General features: G+C 40.2%; 1 protein-coding gene across 1 annotated transcript in view; it reads left to right on the top strand.

Annotated features, from left to right (window-relative positions):
• Nucleotides 1-24,320, top strand: part of LOC117483744 (receptor-type tyrosine-protein phosphatase N2-like) — a 202,235-nt gene that overhangs the window by 84,706 nt on the left and 93,209 nt on the right. The window contains exon 11 of the mRNA XM_034132094.1: nucleotides 10,577-10,641. Coding sequence (XP_033987985.1) covers nucleotides 10,577-10,641 — 65 coding nt within the window. The remainder of the gene's footprint in view (nucleotides 1-10,576; nucleotides 10,642-24,320) is intronic.

Below are 24,320 nucleotides of genomic sequence, written 5' to 3'. Positions count from 1 at the left end.
AGGTTTCTACTTGTGATGGAGTCCCAATCTCTGGTTTATATCTCAGGGGGAACCATGTGTTGCTGTAATATATTCTGATTCCCTCCCAAGAAACATCACGTACTGTAGAGCGCTTTTATGTTTGTTTGTGTTTGGGTGTATCAGGGATTTTACTCTGATGTTTTATCAAGAATTAAATGTGTGTGTGCACGGGGTAATTCACCTGACAATACAGCAAATAAGCACAAATTACATAAAAGATAATTGGATGGTTTGATCTTTTGAGTATCTGCAGAAAGATTTATCTCATATTTTTAGAAATCATTTCTTGTTGAATGCTACTGTAATGTTTTAGTTAAGGAGGCACTATGCTTTGGGGTTTTTTTTCCCTTTCCTGTAGTGTTCTATTTAGGTTTAGTGCATGTAAAGGGTCTGCAAAGGCTAAAATAACAGTTTTTACTTCCAGAGGGAGTTTCTCTCACTATGCAACAGTAGCGCTTCTATTAGCTAGCGCTCCAACACATTGTACGTGATAGGCTAAGGGGGCGGGACATCTCTAAGCGGTTGACCAATCACAACAGAGCCGGCCAGCTAACCAATCAGAGCAGACTGGGCTCTGGTTTCAGACAGAGGGTGAAAAGAGGTGCTGCAGCACAGACAGTATGAGACAAATAAAGAGCTTTTTGAACATTAAAGCATGGAGACATGTCCCAGTAGAGGTACTACATATAAATATGAAATTACTGGGCATTCCATCTGTCCATTTACTTTATTTTAGTCTGTCTTTCTAAAGAAAATGTTTGCATTAAAGAAGGACAAATAAACATAGAGACCATGCATGTTGGGTTTTGCAGGCAGACAAACTAATGACATGGATTTTAGTCTTTATTTGTTCAGATTCTCTCACCAGAAACCTCACGTCGAGCGCTTTCATGTTTGTTTTGGGGTTTTTCTGGCTTTTTACTCAGATTTTGTATCAAAAATTAAATCTGTGTGTCTGTTTTTAGGAGTGTGTGTTGTGCCTGTCAATTAGGCTTTCCTGCAGATGCAACTCAAATAGGTTTTGCTTCACCAATTACCAGGCAGCAGAGTATTTACTTGTTTCACCGAGTCTGGTCCCAGAGTTTCCTGCTGTTTACCATCTCTGCCTGTGTTTCATTTGGACTTAATTAATCCTTTAGAAACATTTCGGATTAATCAATCCACTGGCACCGCTGCAACTTTTATTCAAAGTAAGTAATAGCTGCCGTTTGAAAGAAAGTGCACAAACAAAATAATTGACAGTATTAGGTGGAAACAAAGTAAGTTAAAGCTGAATTAATGATTCCTTTATTTCTAAAAGCCAGTACGTTTAGCTTAAGAACAAAACATACTTCTAAACAAACTACTCCTCACCTTTTCCCGAGTTAGCATTTCAGAAAAGAATCTCTGTGTCAAACAAACATTTATGATACTTACACGTTTGTTAAGCAGGATAATCTCCACATGTTAACACCACTTTATGATTTTTGAAGTACAAAAACTCACGTTAGGCTATAAAGGAACTACAGCACGGTCACATGACTTCACGTCACCACCGCTAAGCTAAAGGAGGCTAATGTTGGGCTATAAAGGAACTACAGCACGGTCACATGACTTCACGTCACCACCGCTAAGCTAAAGGTGGCTAATGTTGGGCTATAAAGGAACTACAGCACGGTCACATGACTTCACGTCACCACCGCTAAGCTAAAGGCGGCTAATGTTGGGCTATAAAGGAACTACAGCACGGTCACATGACTTCACATCACCACCGCTAAGCTAAAGGTGGCTAATGTTGGGCTATAAAGGAACTACAGCACTGTCACATGACTTCACATCACCACCGCTAAGCTAAAGGAGGCTAATGTTGGCCTATAAAGGAACTACAGCACGGTCACATGACTTCACGTCAACACCGCTAAGCTAAATATGGCTAATGTTGGGCTATAAAGGAACTACAGCACGGTCACATGACTTCACGTCACCACCGCTAAGCTAAAGGCGGCTAATGTTGGGCTATAAAGAAACTACAGCACCGTCACATGACTTCAAGTCACCACCGCTAAGCTAAAGGCGGTTAATGTTGGGCGTGATGACGTTAAGTCGTCTCATTTAGACACTTGTTAGGAACCACACTTTTTAAAAATAACCAGTGGGGTATTTACTGACACATTTTATGTCATATAATTAAAATCTCTTCACAGACCTTATTTAAGGCTAACAACGAAAAACACCCTCAGAAAACCATTGACTTCCAGACCAGGGGACAGAAAGGGGTAAAATGCTGATTAATTTCCAGGTTTTAAATGGAAAATGAGCTTTCTTACTCACTAATTCATACAATAAGTAAGCAATAACAGTTGTAAATGTGGTATTTGCCATAACCATGAGAAAGTACAGCTATTGGGTCAGGGTTTACAGCCTTTTAAATCTGTAATTTCACTTTTAAGTAATCAATGCATATTCCCAAATCAACTCTATCCCCTAATACAAAAGTGCTGATCCATGTTGCACTTCCTTCAAACCCCAATTATAATGTCACAACCACCTTTTTACCTTTGACCTGAGTGAAACAAAAACACATGAGACGTAGGCGAACCCAAAAAAGACGTAACATATGTTTCCGTCAGACACTGAAGCAGAAGTCGATTGAGATGTTCCTCAGTCTACAGAAAAGGGCGACAGTGACAAACCAATTCAACCACATCAGCTTCTATTTTTCCCTGAAGGAGCCGGGCATGCAGTGGCTTCCTGCTGACAGGAAGTATAAAGACATGTCGGCCCACTCTGCTCCCCCCGACAAGGTTTCATACGTCTCTGTCCTGGATCAGCAGGCTGTCCTCTATCCACTGTGGTTTATTAAAGAATATGTTACCTAGATGAGAGTATTTTATTAAAGCTATCAATACAGAATCAGAAACAGGATATTTTATTTATCTCATAAAGGAACTACAGTACGGTCACATGACTTCTCGGCACCACCGCTAAGCTAAAGGTGGCTAATGTTGGGCTATAAACGAACTACAGCACGGTCACATGACTTCACGTCACCACCGCTAAGCTAAAGGTGGCTAATGTTGGGCTATAAAGGAACTACAGCACGGTCACATGACTTCACGTCACCACCGCTAAGCTAAAGGCGGCTAATGTTGGTCGTGATGACATTTAGTCAGGATATTTTATTTATCCAGGGAAAAAATTGGTTTTGTGACGGTTGCCCTAGAATAAAAATGCTTATAAACATATGATTTAAAAGTAAAAATATGCCATAAAAAGTTGAAATAAGATATATGTTTATGCTAACATAATAGTTACAGTAAAATGTCCAATAATAAGGTAAAATAATATCAAATATTTATATGAACATAACATTTAGTTAATGAGAATAAAAGATGAAATAAAATAGAATAATAGTAAATAAAAATAAAGCTATGAGACGTAAGAGTAATAATGTGCCATAAAAATCATACATATTACATAAGATAAACTAAAACGGTCAATAAAAGATCAAATACAATTAATACAAATATTTGTGTGAAAATAAGAAGTTAGAGTAAACATTTCCACATTGTACTTAATTATTTAACATGCATATTATAAAACGTACAGTGTTGTGTTAAAATAAATACATTCCAAGGTTGAAGGTTAGTTTATTTGTTTTGCACATTTTAAGACACAGAGGCATTTCAATAGGCGCTTTCACACCGGAGTACTTTTCACAGGAATAGTTCCGATACGTCAGATGCGCCGGTGAAGATGGCCGCATTGTCTTTGTGCTCCTCTCCAACTTTGCCCATTTTCGTATTTTGTACATATTTCTTTTACTTTTGCCGTTTTACTTTTAACATGGTTCGCAACATGCTAGCCGACCGCACCTACTCTGCCATACAATATAGCAGAGAGGAACTTTTCCAATTGCGAAACTTCGTGGACAATATTAACCCTCCGACAGACAATGGAGATTCACCATGGCTACCTGTTGCTGTTCTACCTGAGAGACGCAAGAAGAAGACAAAGCGAGGATGCCGGGCCGGGTTGCTGGTCAGACTGAGAAAACGTGAGAATCGGCCCCCTCTTCCGAGTATTCTTCTGGCTAATGTTCAATCCATTGAAAATAAGCTAGATGAACTCAGAAGCCAGATTGCTTTTCAACGGGACATTAAGAACTGTAACGTGTTAATTCTCACTGAGACTTGGCTCAACCCCGCTATCCCGGACTCCGCTATTGTCCCTGACGGATTCTCTATTTTTCGTCAGGACCGGACTGCAAACTCGGGGAAAAGTAAGGGAGGCGGTGTGTGTGTAATGACTAACAACAACTGGTGCTCAGATGTGAAGATTATTTCATCGGACTGTTCCGCACAGCTAGAGCACCTCATGATCTCATGTCGGGCCTTCCATCTGCCGAGGGAATTCACATCTGTTGTGATAACAGCAGTGTATATCCCGCCGCAGCCACTCGCCGACAACAACACGGCACTCGATCAGCTGTTTGGGTTTATTGATAAAACCGAGACTTCACGGCCAGATGCGGCGTTCGTTGTGGCCGGAGATTTCAACACCGCCAACATGAAGAAGGTTTTGCCAAAATATTACCAACACATCAACTTCCCGACGCGCGGGGGAAACATACTGGACCATGTTTATTCCCCTTTCCGGAATGGATATAAGGCTCTCCCTCGCCCTCCCTTCGGCAAATCAGACCATATCTCACTACTGTTGTTGCCTGCTTACAAGCAGAAACTTAAAAGGGACAGACCGATAACAAGGACAGTACAACGATGGAGCGAGGAGTCAGATTCAGCACTGCAGGATTGCTTTGCATCTACGGATTGGAGTGTGTTTGAGGACAATAACATCAACACACACACGGACACTGTCATCTGCTACATTGGGAAATGCATCGATGACGTGGTACCGAAGGTTTCTGTACGGACATTCCCAAATCAAAAGCCCTGGGTAAACGGTGAGGTGCGCGGCAAACTGAAAGCGCGCACTCTCGCGCACACAGCGGGAGATTTGGAGGAGTACAGGAAGTCTAGGTATGATCTCCGGAGAGCAATAAAAAATGCAAAGAGACAGTACAAAGAGAAGGTGGAATCTGACTTCAAAGGCTGTAACACTAGGAATATGTGGGCGGGACTAAGGACAATGACTGACTACAAAGGAGCAGCGGGGGGTGCTGCGGGAGTGTCTGCGTGCGCATCTCTCCCAGATGAGCTAAACAGTTTTTTTGCACGCTTTGAGAGCAGCCAGGCTGTGGAGGTACAGAGGGACCAGGAGCTACACTGCCCTTTTGTTTTAAATAGGGCAGATGTGTGTAAATCCTTTAAAAGGGTTAACCCACACAAGGCTCCTGGACCTGATGGCATCCCTGGCCGTGTTCTCAGGGTGTGTGCAGTTCAGCTGGCAGAGGTGTTCACAGACATCTTCAACAGGTCCCTGCTGCAGTCTGTAGTCCCCACATGTCTTAAACACTCCACCATCATTCCTGTCCCCAAAAAGACAATCATCACCTGCCCCAACGACTACCGCCCAGTAGCACTCACCTCCATCATAATGAAGTGCTTTGAGCGGTTAGTCAAATTATTCATCACCTCCTCCCTCCCTGAATCTCTGGACCCCCTGCAGTTTGCCTACAGAGCAAACAGGTCCACAGACGACGCCATAGCCCTCACCCTCCACACTGCCCTCTCACACCTGGACCCGAAGAACAGGAACACATATGTGAGAATGCTGTTCATTGACTACAGTTCAGCATTCAACACCATTGTGCCCTCCAAGCTGGCCATCAAGCTCAGAGACCTCGGGCTCAACAGCGCCCTCTGCGACTGGATCCTGAACTTCCTGACGGGCAGACCCCAGGCAGTGCGGGTGGGAAACATCACATCCTCCACCCTGATTCTAAACACCGGTGCCCCTCAAGGCTGCGTGCTCAGCCCTCTCCTCTACTCCCTGTTCACCCACGACTGCGTGGCCACACACAGCTCCAACACCATCGTGAAGTTTGCTGATGACACGACCGTCATCGGCCAGATCACAGACGATGACGAGACGGCATACAGAGAGGAGGTCGAAAACCTGACATCTTGGTGCCAGGAGAACAACCTCCATCTCAACATCAGCAAAACAAAGGAGCTGATTGTGGATTACAGGAAGCAGCAGGGAGAGGGACACGCCCCCATCGCCATCAATGGGACTACGGTGGAGAGAGTCAAAAGCTTCAGGTTCCTTGGGGTCCACATCACTGAGGACCTGACATGGTCTCTTCACACCACCACCATCACCAAGAAAGCTCGACAGCGGCTCTTCTTCCTCCGCAGGCTGAGGAGGTTCAAAATGGATTCCAGGATATTCTGCAACTTCTACAGGTGCACGATAGAGAGTATCCTCACTGGCAGCATGACGGCCTGGTACGGCAGCTGCACCGACCTCGATCGTAAGGCTTTACAGAGGGTGGTGAAAACTGCACAGCACATCACCAGGACGGAGCTGCCATCCATGGAGGACCTTTACTCCCAGCGGCTCAGGAAGAAATCACTACGGATTATCAAAGACCCCCATCACCCCAGCCACAAACTGTTCTTTCTGTTGCCGTCTGGCAGACGTTACCGCAGCATCCTGGCAAGGACAAGAAGATTCGGAGACAGTTTCTTCCCGCGGGCAGTGAGACTGTTAAAAAATTGAACTGTTGAAACAACTTCAAACATTCAACTGCTACTCAGTAGTATGTATCTAATACCTAATATATATATATCATTCCAATAACTTGTATATAGACTCATACTGCACTATTCCACATCATAACTTTATTTCATTTTTATAACTATTATTATTTTTGTATTGCTCTTGCTCTTATTGTTATTATGTTATGTTATTATGTTGCATTGTTGGAGAAGCCTGTGACATAAGATTTTCAACTGCATAATTACTCTGTAGCTATGTCAGATTGACAATAAAGAACCTTGAACCTTGAACCTTGAACCTTGATAGTTCCTGGGATTTTGCGTTCACACCAAAAAGATCTGGAACTAGAACTTTTTTTCGGAAACCTTTTCACTAGCAGGGACGGAAAAGGGGGTGAAAAGGTTCCAATTTCTGATTGGCTGGGCGGATTGCAAACCACGCCCCGTAAAACTCCGGAAAGTTTTGTGAAGCCGCCATTTTATTTGCTCGCATTAGCATTATTAGCATTAGCATTAGCCCAGCGCACAAACGCAGAGAGACTAACTTATGGCAACCCAAAAAAAAACATGGGAGCGGTGGAGATGAGGAGGTGTCGGCGCTTCTGGCGATTTACTCGGAAGGCTTCAGTAGAAGCTGCTGGGAGTCCCAGCAGCTTCTACTGAAGCCAGTCCCCAACTCCGGGGACTTCCGGCCGGGGACTTCGGGTGGCAGTATACACCGTGAAGTGGTTTGCGGCCTGCCAGTAAACCCAAAGCAGAAGAAGACGAAGTGACGTCAGCGGCTTCATTTGCCTAATCCTCCCTCAGGGACTTATTCCGGTGTGAACGCGATCTACTAGACAGTTCAGGAACTAAAGAGTTCCGGGGAAATGTTCCTGGGAAAAGTACTTGGTGTGAAAGCGCCTAACGTGCTTCCCATAGGCATTCAACATACAATAATTTAAAACAAAACGAACAAACAAAAAATGAATAAATAAATAAAATAAAATTCCAGGTTGTATCATATAACACATTTAAAGCTGCCACATAATTGGCTTTTAGGTATTAGAGAGATTGAAATGCTCTCTTTGCCTATAGGTGCATGCATATTATTAAACATACTGTGTGTGTTAGCATCAATAGGTTCTATGTAATATCATATAACACCCTTAAAGCTACCACGCAGTAACATAAAGATACACACACTTGCATCTATACCGCTATGTGTTGTTGAGAGATATTTAAATGTTACCTATAGGTGTGTGCTATGGTTTAATATAGGGAGCCAGAGGGTGGTGTTAAAGGTGGATGTCTGATGTTTCAAACATGGCAACACGACGAGTCCTGCTCTGACAGATTGAAGGTCTGATTATAAAAGCTGAATCTGGAGTCAAGGCTTTTCTATTTGCATATCCTTCATCTGCCTGGTGTGTCAACAAAGGAGAAGCTCTCTGTCTGCACACCGGTGTATTCAGATGCAAAGTAAAGTGAATGTAATTATGTTTCCTTTCTCCTTTTTCTTTTTCTTCATAACATTTTTGTCCTGGCTTTAATATGTGCGCCGCTGTGAATTTCAATTGTAGCCCTCCATTTATTTCCCTTCAAGGCGGTGAAACAAGAGAGCTTTGTGCAGGGTTTAATTCTATTTGTCTGGAAATGTGTTGTAATGTTTTGCCCGGCGGCTGTTCAGGTTAAGAGTTTTATATTTCATATATGCTACAGTAATAGCTCATTTGGTTCTGGAACAGCAGGATTTATTGTGGAGCCCTGTGGAGGTGTTGTTGGCCTAATTCAGCAAAACGTTTGGGTAGTATCACACATGAAAACCCAACGACATCCCAACATTCAACGCTCATTAGCTCAAAGTGCTGTTCTAGGATAGGCAGAGCCATTACAGATGGTTTTAGCAACCCAGTCTCACTTAAAAAATACCTTAAAATACCTTTTCTGTATTCACCATTTCAAAAATCCCCCCTCTAAAACCAACCCAGTCTCACAAAAACGTGTAATAGCTACGTTGGTCGACAGGGCAAAACGTAGTATATTCACAAATAACCCTCTCAGGACGTGACATGGATACAATATGTGTTCCTATTCATTTCTAATGACCAGTGTCCATGTCACGTGATCGCAAACTTTCCCAGTGAGAAAAACAAAAGTGGCGGACACCCGATTTCTTTTTTGTGGAAAATCCTAAATTGTAGGATAGCTTGGCCGTTATAATGCTTTTTGATTACATTTCTACAGAGAAGGTTATATTGTACTTTTAAAATATACGTCCAGTGGATGTGTAGGATCCATAGTTTGAAGATTATTTGACACTCCATGTTTTTTTTTTACAAAATATTGTATCCATGTCACGTCTTGAGAGGGTTATTTGTGAATATACTACGTTTTGCCCTGTCGACCAACGTAGCTATTACACGTTTTTTTTGTGAGACTGGGTTGGTTTTAGAGAGGGGATTTTAGAAATGGTGAATGCAGAAAAGGTAAGTATTTCCTGTATGTCCAGCCAATATGGTAAATAGTACATATTTCTTACCTGCTAACGACTCCACAAGCTCGAGATAAAAACTGAAAATGTGACTTTTGATTAATTTGCACACACAAGTATGCATTTTACACACCACCATGGACATCAAAAGTTGCTGTTTTCGGGTGTTTTTCCATTTTACACACAGTGTACGGTTACAACAAAACATTTTTCAGTATTTTCGTTAGCTTAAAGTGCTCTTCTAGGATCGGCACAGCCATTACAGATGGTCTCATTCAACAATATGCTTTTAAATTAAACACCTGCAATTTTCAAAGAACATCCATAAACATTCATCTGTTTGCATCTTGCAAATTATTTATCTAATATATCATATTCCATTTACTTGTATATAGACTCTTCTTGCACTATTTCTATTTTATTTGTATTGACATGCACATCTTACAACATTCTCTTGCACTATTTTATCAGTTTTATTTGTTTTATGTCCTATATATATTCATGTTTCACTGTTGGAGGAGCCTGGGACCTAAGTTTTTCATTGCCATATCTAATGTACACATGATGATAAAGCCTTGAATCTTGAAACTTTAGAGGGGGGAATTTAGAAATGGTGAATGCAGAAAAGGTATTTTAAAGTGGACCTATCATGCTATATTTGAATAATATAGTGGAGGACCATACCTATATAAGGCATATTTATACTTTTTTTTTTTCAAAATACCAAACAGATCATGCATTTTAGCCTCATTTTGCTCAATTTGACATTTTGTAGCTCTGTTTTAGAAAGGGCAGATTCAGTGAGAACAGCACCATCTACAGGCCTGGCATATGTACTACAGCTTCTCCAGCGCTTTCGAACGGCAATGGCCGTGGCTGTCTCCTCCTGATTGGTGGAGTTGGCCCAATAGCCGTAGCGCCACCGTCCTGACGTCAGGACAGTGTTCAAATCTGGATCAGTTTTTATCAGATCCGTTGCAGCCCCTTTTTTAGAGATTTGGGTATGGAGGAAAATAGCGAGGGTTGTGTTTTCTGACACTTGGTGAGTTCCCTGGAACACCGGGGACACATATTCATGTAGAAAAGACGTACAAAAGTGCATTTTGCATGATAGGTCCCCTTTAAGGTATTCTTATAAGAGTATATACTGTATGTCTTTACTCATCAGCCAATATGACCATTCACTAACTGTGATTTTAATTTCTTACCTGCTCACCACTCCACAAGGTCGAGATAAAAGCTGAAAACTTGACTCTTAATTGATTTGAACACACAGAAATGCATTTTCACACCACCATGGACATCAAAAGTGGCTGTTTTGGGGTGTTTTTCCATTTGACACACAGTGTCCGGTAACAACAAAACATTGTTCAGTTCATTAATGAATGACTTTCTCTCTCTGTTCTTCTCTTTACAGTTGAACGGCAAGAGGATCTGGAGAAAGAAGCTAAGGTCAGCATCCTGGAGGCCGGGATCGCCGATGTGAGTACAACAATTCAGACTTTTTCATTTTAAACCAAATGTGTGTGTGCGAGTGTAACCGGTGTTGATTCGCGGTGTCTGCGTTGTGTTTATGACATTGATGGACGAGACCCGAGCCAGCAGGCGATCTCCGTTTATTCACTGACAATATACAACAAAATCAGTCGTTATTCAATTGTTTCCTCTCACCGACTGTTCGCATGTGGAACATTCACAAAAAAGGGAAGAGGAAACATGAGGGACACAATATGAAGTCCCCACAAAAATAATCTCCTGAGTAAAGTGACAACATTCTGGAGGTTCTGCCCACTGATTCTAGACCTGGTATTGAACGTTTTATAAATAATTAACACAGCATTATTAAATACAAAGCACAGAATTATTGAATACAAAACACTACTACACATTAGCACTAAACACCACTCCAACTGTTACACGAGTGACACATTATCACACAAGTTTTCAATCCATAATGGGACTAAATCACCTCTAAATGGAACCCAAGTAAGTGGAAAACCCCAACTATGGACACACTGTAAAGCCTGTAGTATTTCAGAACATGACTGCAAGGTTTTTCTGTGAGTCGGCCACAAAAACATTAGCAATTTCCAACGCTTCAACTCCATGTTTGTGTACCAGTTCATCCCAAAGGTGTTAAGTGCAGTTCAAGTCAGAGCTTTGTTCAGACCAACACCAAACTGGGAAAACCATTTTCAAAGTCAAAGTCAACTTTATTGTCAATCTTCCAATTTGTGTGTACAGACAGAGAGATCGAAATACCGTTTCCCACAATCCCGAATAAAAAACATACAAATATATATCAAAATATGTATACAAATATGTATATACACAATCACCAGACATATTTATACATATGCACACATTCAGACATCAATAAAAGCACAACAATCAATATGTACAAAATAACCGTCACTTCAATATCTTTGGGAATGCACATTAGCATTTGGATATTGCCCTGAAAACTAAAAAACTAAGTGACTAATAGCTTTATTGTATGCTGTGGAATTTCTCTTGATTGGAATAAGTCGCACACGAAGCCCCACTTTGCGCCTGATTTGGTGTCACAACACTTTACAAATGTGTTGAGATGTGAATCATAATAAAGGCACAGGTCGACAATTGGTGTGTCGACAATTTCATTTAGCTGACAGTTTAATCCAAAGCAACTGACAATAAGAAATCAACAATTATTTTAAAAACCCTTAAAACAGCGAGAAACCTGCAAGTACATGAGCTTAAATAAACCAATCCATTGTGAGTGCTATTCTGTTAGTGTACAGTTTTATTATTGTGCTGCTGTGTTTATTGTATTTTTGTAACTCTGGAACAACAATTTATTTCTTATCTTATCTCATCTTACATATCTTATCTTATGAATTCAAAGCATGGGTCTATTAGCCACACCACTTGATGCATATTGCAGAATTTTCGAGCAGAATAGTCTGTAATTTTCTCCCTTTGTCTTACTTATTCAGTGGCGTGCGATTTGTCCAATTGAACTTGTACTTAAAATCAGTGAGTAGCATCTCAAGAGAAAGATCTGAACCACATTTCTGATGTTTGGCGCCACCATGGACACCAAACGTTTCTGTTCTTGGGTGTTTCCCATTTTACACACAGTGTCCGGTAACATTACTTTCTGTAGAACATTTTTCAGTTCATTCATTCATGTATTTCTCTCTCTCTCTCTTGGTGTAGTTAAGCAGAAAGAGTTGTCTCCCTTTTCCGTACTTATTTAGCGGATTGTATTATATTATTATTATGTATTTATTTCAACAAGGACCATGCATACAAATACATTAATCTCAGAGAAGAGAAGAGATGAATTATGCCAGATTTGAGCTAATAGCTCATCTGCAGTCCTTAGGCAGGTACACAACAATCAACAAACACTAGAAACATTGCATCATCTCTATCACACAAACAATTATAAAACATGTTTAAAACAAGATTGTGATTTGTCTAATTGAACTTTAAAATAATTGAGTAGCATCTCAAGAGGAAGATCTAAACCACATGTCTGATGTTTGGCGCCACTCCACACACGTTTAAAACATTAATTATCTTATCTCTCTCTCTCTTTGTGTAGTTAAGCAGAAAGAGTTTTTTCTCCCTTTTTCGTACTTATTTAGCGCAGTGCGTTCTGTCTAATTGAACTTGTACTTAAAATAAGCGGGCAGCATCTCAAGAGGAAGATCTGAAGCACAGTTCTGATGTTTTAGCGCCCACCCCTTCCCTTCCACCTCTCTCTCATCCTCTCTCTCTCTTGGTTTTCATCTCCGAGCATTACTATTCCTCACCATCTCTGTGATAAATAGACTGCTGAGCGTCTGCACTCGCCTATTGATTCAAGAGTTAGTCGGCACAGATGACGGCATGCCATCCACCATGCTTATCAAAGTAGCTGCAGAGAGAGAGAGAGAGAGAGAGAGAGAGAGAGAGAGAGAGAGAGAGAGAGAGAGAGAGACGCTCGGAAATGTGAGGAGAATGAGGGAGAGAGAAGTTGGGAGGAGGGGTGGAATTGAGGGTCTATGGAGGTGATCAATACATAGCTGCAACCTCTGTTGTAAGAGAAAGAGAGGAAGAGGAGCAGAGAGGAATAGTGTTAGAAAAATATCACTCGTCACCGGTTTGAGCTTCAATCGGGTCTTGTAGGTAATCATACATCCTGTAATGTACAAAATACTGAGTTTTTCTCAACATGTTAACTTTTTTTCTGAAAATCTAAAAATTCTGACTTTCTCTCAAAATTTCAAAAGATTCTGACTTTCTCTAAAAAAAATCTAAATTCAGACTTTCTTTCAAAATTCGGACTTTTTCTCAAAATCTCAAAATTCGGACTTTTTCTGAATACTTAAAATTGTTACTAATCACTTGTCACCGGCTTGAGCTTCAATCTCAGGATCCATGTATTTCTGATCCTCTCCAGAATGGAAGTAGTCATCACATACAGAGCATCATCTAGTTCCTGAACAGTGTCCTTCACATGCTGATATCCAAGAGAGGGAGTTACACAGTCACAAGATGGAGGAATATCGGTTCTTGTAGGTAATCAGACATCCTGTCATGTACAAAATACTGAGTTTGTTCTCAAAATGTTGGCTTTTTTCTGAAAATCTGAAAATGCCGACTTTTTATCAAAATCAAAAAATTCTGATTTTTTCTCAAAATTCTAATTTTTTCTCACAATTCTAATTTTTTCTCAAAATTCAGTTTTTTTCTCAAAATTCTGACTTTTTCACAAAATTCAGATTTTTTCACAAAATTCTGACTTTTTCACAAAATCAAAAAATTATGACTTTTTCACAAAATCAAAAAAATATGACTTTTTCGCTAAATTATGACTTTTTCGCAAAATCAAAAAAAATTTGGTATTTTTCACTAAATCTAACAATTATGACTTTCTCAAAATCTTTCTTCAATCTCAGGATCCATGTATTTGTGATCCTCTCCAGAATGGAAGTAGTCATCACACACAGAGCATCAACTAGTTCCTGAACAGTGTCCTTCACATGCTGATATCCAAGAGAGGGAGTTACACAGTCACAAGATGGAGGAATAAAAAGCAGTATTCAATGTTTACTTCAGATTAGCTCCACGTCAGAAATGATCATGCTTGTCATATGTCTATCTCCATAGAAGCTGAATCATCATGTTAATCACATAGCTATCATATGCCTCAAACAGTCCTGATGCTCTTCTAGGTAATCATACATCCTGTCATGTACACAGCTACAGTTGGGATACCTTTGTTAGCATGTTACTCTGATATTGGAAGAGTACATTCAGTATTTTCCCAACAAAAAGAAAAAAGAAAATCTCAACCTGCAACAAAACATCCATCATCACCCCATACTGTGTTTACTATAGCTTTATCATAAGCTGTGAAATAAGAATATTAGCATACTTCATCATAGCTGACAGGTTAAAAAAAGTGCTGAGGCGGACATTTTGTTTTCCCGCAGACGTGTTTCCAAGCTCAAATCTGTGAGGAAATGTTTGGGTTTATTCTGCAGGCGGAGACATTAATACTTATTTCCTTATTATTGATGCCTGTGCGTACTGTATGTGTTTGCTGGCTTAAAACAAAGAGGAAATGTACGTGTCCCTTTGGGGCTTGTGCCCAACAAAGGTAATGGGGAGGAAAAGCAATAAAAGCAATGAAACAGTCGATCAGTAAAACAGAACGTAAATTATTGTGAGGTTGTAAAAGTTAATGCACCTGACAATACAGCATGTGAAGAGCAGTGGGTGTACAGGAAATACATGGAGAATATTGATTGTCAATACAAAAACTTGAAATCTTGCTAAGTATATTTGTCTAATATCTAGTCAGAATATGTCTCTCCACCTGATATAAGACACAATAACTTCAGAAGTAACACTGCAGTGAGATGTCAGGTCTTGTTTTTAGACAATGCATCATCTTGTTAAGTCAAAGGTTAGGGTTAGGGTTAAAATATATATTTGTTCACATATTTATTAGAAAATCACCAACTAACATCACCAAACAGAAAATGTTTGAGCATTTGCGGATTATATTTTAAAGGTCCCATGTCATGGCCATTTCTACTGATCATAATTCCATTGTTGAGGTCTACTAGAATAGATTTATATTGTTCAATGTTCCAAACTCACATTGGTTTCTCATACAGCATCTCTGTATAGTATGTGTATTCACTCTCTGTCCTAAACGGCTTGTTGGAGCTCCTGCCCCCCCCCCCCCCCTCCCTGTGAGCCCAGTGTGCTCTGATTGGTCGGGACGTTGCGAGGCTCGCTGCTCAGTGATCTGGCTTACTGGTGTGGTTTCCGGGTCGGCGATACAGCGAGAACAAGCGAAACTCATCCTGAGCACACACAAACACTCACAGCCGAAGTAAAAACAATAAGTGTGGCTTGATATTGAGTAAGAAAAAGGTTTATAACGCTGTGAGAATGGGTCTGCAGAGAGCATTTCTCCGCCATCCCATCTCGTCTATTACCAGCGTTCAGGGAGCTCTATGCAAGTCAATGGGACTCCCTGTTAGTTGAAAACATACGCTAAAGGTCCTGGTGTGTGAGGAGCTCCGCGGATTGGTCCATTTTGGTTCCGGGAAGAAACAAATGGAAAAAGAGAAATCTCCAACGAGGCGTTCTGGGGCAGCATAGACAGGTCTTTTCTGTGTTAGAGTTTTACTCGCTACAGGGTGTACTTTGAGGGTTTGTGACTCTGCAGACCGTTTACATGCATAAAAACCTTCATAACACAAGGGGACGGGTAATAACCAGAAAAGCATGACATGGACCCTTTAACACAGCATCTCCTGATTCTGGTACAGTTCAAAATGAGTTCTCCCAGCTAATTACAAGATCTGATTTATCTAAATATCCCTTCTTATTTCAAGGAATCTTACCAAGCAAATTTTAATGTATTCTATTGGCAGCTTTTTGTACTTATTTCAAGTGAAAACACCTTATTTTCATTATTGTTTAACTTGTGTTTGGAGCAGCATTTTCTCCAGTGGGGTTACTTAGGGTTAGGGTCAGAACAAATACTGTTTATATGATCTGACATTTTCTTTTTTTTGTATCTGTAGAATGATTTATTTAGAAATCATTAATCCTATTGTATATTATGTGTTTTTAAATTACATTGTACAATATGTGTATCTGTCCATTTACTTTTAATTCTACGAATTCAATATAAGTATATACAGTCAACGTACAATAAAAGAAAGTACATTGAAACAGGAAAGCAGAACATACATAGATTATCGCCCTCCCATGAGCAATCAATTTGTTTTAAGTCAAATACCTTTAATCTTAATGCAAAATAACTACAAACCTTACGATAAATACATTTCAAAAAGTATCAAATAAGAAATATATGTATTTCCAGTATTAAAGTAACAATGGAACGAGAAACCATGATCATGGAAGTCTGTATTTAGAAATACAATAAATTGAACTCACCTGAACTGCACGTCAATTTTAAAACTGGTGGTTAACATAAACTTTAGAACAAATATTCCTACACTTTGATTTATATTGTCGCTAAAAAAAGAATACCTGTGAGATTTGGAGATGGTTCAGTGCATTTCATATATTTCAGGTTTGTAAACCTTTCATTGTGTAATAAGAACTAAAGAGAAACCTAGTGGCATGACATTTTTGAAAGACCATCCATTTTGCGTATTTAAGTATTTTTTTCTAAATAATTAAGCTTCCAAGATTTGGTGAGAAACATCCTGTTGTTCAAGGAGACTTTTAAACATCTGAGCAGTAAAGGCCCTGACACACCAAGCTGACACCAAAGAACACGTCCCGACGGGACACGACTGTTGCGTCGCCTCACGTCTCCTGCGTCTTGGCCAACAAGTCGCACTGGAACACACCGCAAAGACTTCAGCCGACGGCCAAGTAGCACGTACGAACTGCGCATGCGTGAGTGGCAATAACTCTCCTTACCAGCAGGCGGCGGTAGTGTGTATTCGTCATTCAAAAGAGGCAACAACCGGAAGACAGACTGCGTGATATATACAAACAACAAATAGCGTGCGTTCCATTTTCACTCTCGTCCATCACAGACTGTTTCACATAACGACTTGTAATCAAAAACATGTTTAGTGCGGTCCTGGAAAATGAAAAATAATAGCCGTCCGTTTCGCTTCTCATGCATTGATTCGCTAAGCTGAACAACCAATTTTCGTTTTTTCATTTAATCGTTTATTTGAATAGGGACAATGCACATTAATGAACACTTCAGACAAATAATGCTTCAAGTGTAAATATGCCGGATTTTTGCTTTGAGCTAATTTCCATCCGTAGTCCCTCACATACAACATACAACAACATGTCATTTGTAAACATAGCAAAAAATAAATACATGATATGCAAAAGAGCAAGAGAAGCACACACAAGTATTTACCACATGGCAGTACACTATAGCAGCAACGACATATTAATCAGAGTGATTTATTTTGCCGGCAGCCTTTAGCCGACAGGAGCGGAAGGTAATAAACTGAGTAGGGCGACAGGGCGCTCATCGACGGCCAGACATCTATCGACGGCCGAAATCGGGCCGGTGTGTCCGGGCCTTAAGACGTTTTCTCCATGGAGAACCAATCCTGCTTAAAATAAAAATAAACAAACGTGTTAGTAAAGCCAACAATAGCTACATCTAACCACAAACTGTAGAAGGAGATATTTGCTGCTTTGCATCTCTGAACTGTTGTCTTTTAAACCCATTAAGAGAACATTTTAATATACAAAGCTACAATTACGATTGAATGGCTGTATTGTCATTTGCACAACGTTTACAGTGTAGTTGTTGGCAATGAAATTCAACATAAAATAAATATGAAAGACATTAAAAGAAATATATGAAGTTAAATAGTGTAAGTGAAATACGGGAATAAGTTAATTTTGTACACGCATAATTAAATGAGATGAGACGTATTGTAAAAAGAAATACTGTACAGTAGAAAAACGACTTCTTATGGTAATACAAAGCTACATTTTATGTGATGGAAGGCGCAGTAGCATTCTGACAGCGTACACACACACACACACACACACACACACACACACACACACACACACACACACACACACACACACACACACACACACACACATACACACACACACACTGAATCAGCACATCTGTTTATTCCTCATGGGTCATTCATTTCGTGAGCACGCTTTCAAATTCCTCACATATCGCGTTTCTGAGGAATTGAAACATTAATTTAGATGTTCTTCTCATGGCTGCTGTTTTTTTGGTTCTTTGGAATTCAGGACAGCAAACGCACTGAAGCTTCAGTAGACATATTGATGTAATGGTGTTGGTAGGAATATCTGTTTTTGTAACTCCTGAATGAAGGCAATTTACTAAATAAAGGCAGTTGAATAAATCAAGGGAAATGCATAATAAACTAAGAGCGGGGACGAGCAGTTTGTTAGAAAGGGTTAATGAGAGAAGACACTTCGTTTAACAACTAATTGAGATGCAGCTGAAAAACCCAATTGATGTGCTGCAAAGACTTTGATTTGACACCAAATTAATCTGAAGAAACATTACGAAACCTCACCATGTCTTCTTCCATGCTTTCACCGTGGTTAGTGCCAACATACTTTTCTTTTTAAACGTAAAAATACATTAAAAACCCACAGATTATTAATTTGTGACATGAAAATACATATTATTCCCTCAAGTTATGAAGTAAAATGCAGGAAAGGTTTTTTTTTATTGCAGTTTTGGTTTACAACGTTATGGACAGTCACAATATGTCAAATTCGCTTAATGTTGTTTTTGGTCACATTAAAGCAACCAAAAGCTTACTTACACTCACACCAAATGACACTTGGGTATATCAACTATTTGATAACAAAGAAAATCTATTGGTCTTGTATCTTGGCAGATTATATCTCCTCACAATGGGCGTGTCTTCTTAAAGATGTGACCTTCTACATATGTGGAAGGTTATTCAGTTTGAAAAGGGACCAACAATCAGAGGATGCTGTACATGATTGCAACGTCTCAATTGTAATCTGTGGTATTGGACTTTATAAATAGCATTTGATTGATTGTTTACTCCTTCAAAATGAAACTATGTCAAGGAGAAATCTGGTGGAGCCAATCATAGGTACTTTAACCAGTAATAACGACAGCTTAAAGGTGGGGTAGGTCATTTTGGAGAAACCAGCTCGAGTGCTAGATTTTGAAAATACACAGCCGGAAAAAATCTGCCACTTCCTTACAGAGCCCCTCCTCCAACACACACGAACGCGCACATGACCAATGAGGGCACGAGATAAGTTTGTGCACAGATGGAAGGCTGACAGGCAGGTAGGCCATCCAGTTATTTTAGCCGGGCCGGCTCAGATGATTGGTCGTGCTTTTTACAGTACTACGGCTTCCACAGATGATATTTTTTAATGGATTTTTTGTCAAAGCACTTCAGATATTCATTGCTATCGGGATGTTAAGAGCATTCCATGGAATATAACAAAAAGTGTATCTCGAGCCGGTTTCTCAAACTTACCTACCCCACCTTTAAAGTCAATGTTTTTATGAACATATGTTGGGTAAGAAGCCTGAAATGAGGTCTGCTGTCAACCAAACACATATTCAAATAGACTACATCAAATTGATCTTAATTCAGAATAATAATCTTTTTGAAAAGCTCAAACTCTATGTGTATATATTATGGTCTGGTTTTCTTATGAAGCCATTTGAGTAGAAATCCAAAAAACCCAGCTATAAGTCAACCTTTCATCCAATGGTAAACTCCCATTGGATGTTGTGATGGGACACCCGTGCAATGCTAACTTGTCCTACAAATCATCATTGCACCGCTCTATAAAGTGGCCAATGTGCCTTTTATTCAAATGACATCTCATAACCCAATCCATTTCTGTTGGATCAGGAGATAATAAACACGTTGTTTTGGATTAATTTCTCACGCAGCGACTACTCAATGGGCTTTAATGGATTACAAGCCTTTTATTAAATTTGCCAACATCCTCATTTACGATTTTTTTCCTAAAGGTTCGTACGACACGCTGTTGCTTGTTAAATGATTTCAACGTCCCTGTATTTTCCTTCAGTTTGACCACCGTTACCTCACGGGGCTTCAAGGCTGCAGAGAACTCAATGCTGTTGTTTCCACACTGAGACTCGCGTCTAATTAAGAGTGTGTGTGTGTGTGTGTGTGTGTGTGTGTGTGTGTGTGTGTGGATGTGGGTGTGTGTGTGTGTGTGTGTGTGTGTGAGGAAGGTAGGTAGGTAGGAGATAAGGTTGCCTTGGCAGCAACCAGATTATAATTGTCCTGGAGTGGCACTAATCCCCCCCCCCCCCCCTCAAACCCCGGCCAGCTCGTTTTGTTCAGCGCAAATCAAGGCGCTTCCAATCTGTCCGTCTGAGAGAGAGATTTCACAAACATTGGGAGGCAGGCAGCTAATGAAACAAAAAGGGAAAAAAGGCAATAGTAGATGGCCCTTTCCATCATCACTTCACACACACACGATACAAGAATACACACACACACACACACACACAGAGAGAGACTTGCACAGTGCTTCAGATTGATTCAAGTGTTCGAAATGACATCACTGCCTTGAGCGAGAGAGCCGTGAACTCATCAGCTGCTGCAATATTTGGTTTGTTGGACTGCACATGTTTTGATTCCTAAAATAAAAACCTGTTGCGACATGTCAAAGTCAGTGAGAAAAAGTACTTTAAGGTATACAGTAGTATGGATGTTCTTAAGTGTGGTTGTAGGAGGTACTTTTACATTAATGTAATCACCACATTCAAGACCCTCCTCATAACCCACCTTTTCATATGGTGTCCCTATCATTTATCCAATTGAATTGTCTTCTCCATGATGGTGTGTTTGTGTTTTGTCTCATGTTCTGTTGCCTTTACCTCTTAGAATATTTAACAAATTGTACGGTGTCCTTTGGTGTCATGAAAGGCGCCTTAAATACATGTATTATTATTTTTATTATTACCTACGATGGCGGTCTGCATGCCCCCAGTTTGGTGTGACAGAGAACAGTATTGCTGTGGACGAGGGTAGCAGCAAAACATATTTTACAATACATTTTATTTAGCTTACGCTTTTATCCAATGCGACTTACAATAAGTGCATCCAACCACGAAGATACAAACGTTAAAAAGCAGGAACATCAGCTCTCAATAAGCCAAACCATTGTACGTGCTACTGCATTGGCCGAAAACAAGCCAAACTTTTATAAATGCCAGGTACAGGGGTGCAAATGTCCCTTTTTTATTAGTTTTATTGGCCAAGGTTAATTTGAAACAGGAGGATTTTTAGTCTACGACAGAAGATGTGTAGACTTTCTACTTTCCAAAGTCAAAGGGGAGCTTTTTTTAATACCATTTTGGAACCAGGTTAGCAAGCAAAGGCATGTCTTAGCCAGACAAAATAAAGGTTAATCTAAAAAAAGCCCCAATTTAAAACCGACCTCTACACACACAGGTGGAGGGTTTAAATCATATACTGTGTAATGTTTAGATACAGAGACAGCTCTAAGACAAACTCCTCTCTCTCTGGCAAAAACAGGAAATATAGTCACTTTCCGTAACAACGGTTTCAAATCAGCATCTCTCGGACCAAAAACAAATAAAATACTCATTATAATAAACCTCAATATAAATAGCTACATTTAAGTTTATTTTTTGTATTGTTTGTTTTTGCAACAGTCCCTTTTAAATATTAAAAAATACAATCATATCTAGTTTAGCGTTTTCTGGCTAGACACATGTATATGATCAAAGTAAAAAAATACAATGTCACCTTCAAGTTAACATCATTATGACAAGACTATAAACTGCTTATAAACAGTGTGTTTCATGACATACACATATGGCGTTACACAACAGCGAGGGCTATATACCCTGGATGTATAATAAGAACTGGATACAGCGTGGGAGGCGGGGTCTCGTTCTTTCCTATGAGAGCTGCTCATTGGCGCATGAGGACAAAATGGCCCAGCTTTTGAGAGAGCGAAATGTCACAGATTACCCATCATGCCTAGCTGTCAGAGCAGAAGTACCCGTATGTGCGCTCATAGAGCATGCGCAGTTGAGTTGCCCCTTAAGCCCCGCCCCCCGAGCTCCCACTCTCAGATGCGCGTTCATAATGCAGAATAACGTTATTAGCACATTTTACAATTTGAGGACCTAATGCCTAATGCCTAACTATAAAATAGTTCTTACTGGGTAGTTTATTTGGTTAAAAAAAATTATCCAACGATTTATAGACCACTCTTTCCCAATGTTAGTCGATGGGAAAAAGTCTTTTTGGGCCCAGGGACATCACGGACTTGCAGTACCGCCGTTTGGACACAACTAATATTTTCCTCAGAGTCCGGCGCACTTCCTGGGGGCTTGCTAGATACTTCCCACTCCCCCCTCTAAACCTAAATTGTGTGTACAAATATGTAGAATCATACATAAATATCTTGACATACCAATACAATACTATTGGTAAAATAACATAAAGTCATATAAATAAAAAAATGCATACAGCTTTATGCATTTTTCTTCATTTTATCCATAACACCAGCCTCATAACCTTTGATAACGCTGCTCTACTTGCTTTCAATCTCCACCCTAAATAAAACTGTTTAAACATCGCTGTGAGCTAATCTTCTCATGCAACAAACAGATAAAAAACGGCTTGTCCAATTTGTGCATTTGTCACATTATCCATGCAATGCACGGCGGAGGAATGTCATCTCCACGTAATCCGTATCCACAGCAGATAATCTGGCTTTTAAAGTTCCTCCTCATTTCACAGTGTTGCAGGAGATTTCTGCAGAGTAGAAAAAACTCTCAACCTGGCAGAGTTGTTTATGTCCTGCTGCCCCTGAACGCACCACAATGAACAGCTTTCAGAGCGATTTCACTGAGAATATATTCATGTTTTCTCTGGGTTGGAGGAGAGTGATAGCATCGCTCGTAATGACACGCTATTGTTTTGTGCTGCCTGCCCAGGTGCCTGAAACAGAGCTGGATTTCAAAGAGAATATTCATGAAGCAGACACACACACACACACACACACACACACACACACACACACACACACACACACACACACACACACACACTCTGGATCAAGGCTGTCTGTTCACCACGGTATCTGTAATTTTCATCACAAAGAGGAAAATAAATCATACAGGATCAGAACAATGGCATCCATGTGAGCTTGTATACACTGCATTACCTGCGTGTGTGTGAGTGCACCTGATCGCACACACACACACACACACACACACACACACACACACACACACACACACACACACACACACACACACACACACACACACACACACACACACACACACACACTCACATCTGCATCCCCTGCCATAGATATTCAAATGTCTGCATGAGAAAAATGAAATGGAGAGGCTGCTGAAGTGCTGGCTCGCCTTTTTTCTCCGGACGAGACATGAAGCCTGGATGTTCTTTGATATGTTAATACCTGCTCACCGTGGGGGCCTCGAGGGCCAGATGCATGCTGGGGGATATCGGTGTCAGTCATATTGTGAGGATCTACCTGTTTTAAGAGAATTAGTCACAGAAATGGTGGTTTATTTCCCTCTGCTATGGATGTCAATTTGGTCAATTTGTAAGGCTATCGAAGACTCTTAAGACTTGTTGTTGGTAAACACATTTGTTGATTGTTGCATAAATCCATTGTTTTGGCTTTGGCAACCCCTCTCTCTACATCCCAACTTCCATTACAGCACCGTTCACTTATCCAAAGCGACTTACAATAAGTACATTTTACTTTCAATTAGCCAAACTGTTCAGACTGCTACGTACAAAAGTGAGTTGTTTTGTTTTGGCTGTTCCACCATTTTGGAGCCAGGATAGAAAACAGGTGAGTTTGAATTGAGTGGGAAACCCATTTTCTTCCCACTTGCAACACACTTTTGTTTTTCGTAGACTAGCTTTAGCAATACTACAACCTCAAAGGGAGGTTAAGGCAGATCTTTGTCATTCAAAAATGTGACTTTGACATCTTAATACGCTGTTTGCACAATCACAGGTTAAGGTTGCCTTCTTTGAATCATGAACAACTGCTTTTGAACCTTAGCCAAGTAGCTTTGGCATGGGTTGTTTCAAATCTCAAAG

Source organism: Trematomus bernacchii, unplaced genomic scaffold (genome assembly GCF_902827165.1).
Source record: "Trematomus bernacchii unplaced genomic scaffold, fTreBer1.1, whole genome shotgun sequence".
Lineage (NCBI taxonomy): Eukaryota > Metazoa > Chordata > Actinopteri > Perciformes > Nototheniidae > Trematomus > Trematomus bernacchii.
The sequence above is the reverse complement of the archived record's forward strand: the minus strand, read 5'-3'. Positions and strand labels throughout refer to the sequence as shown.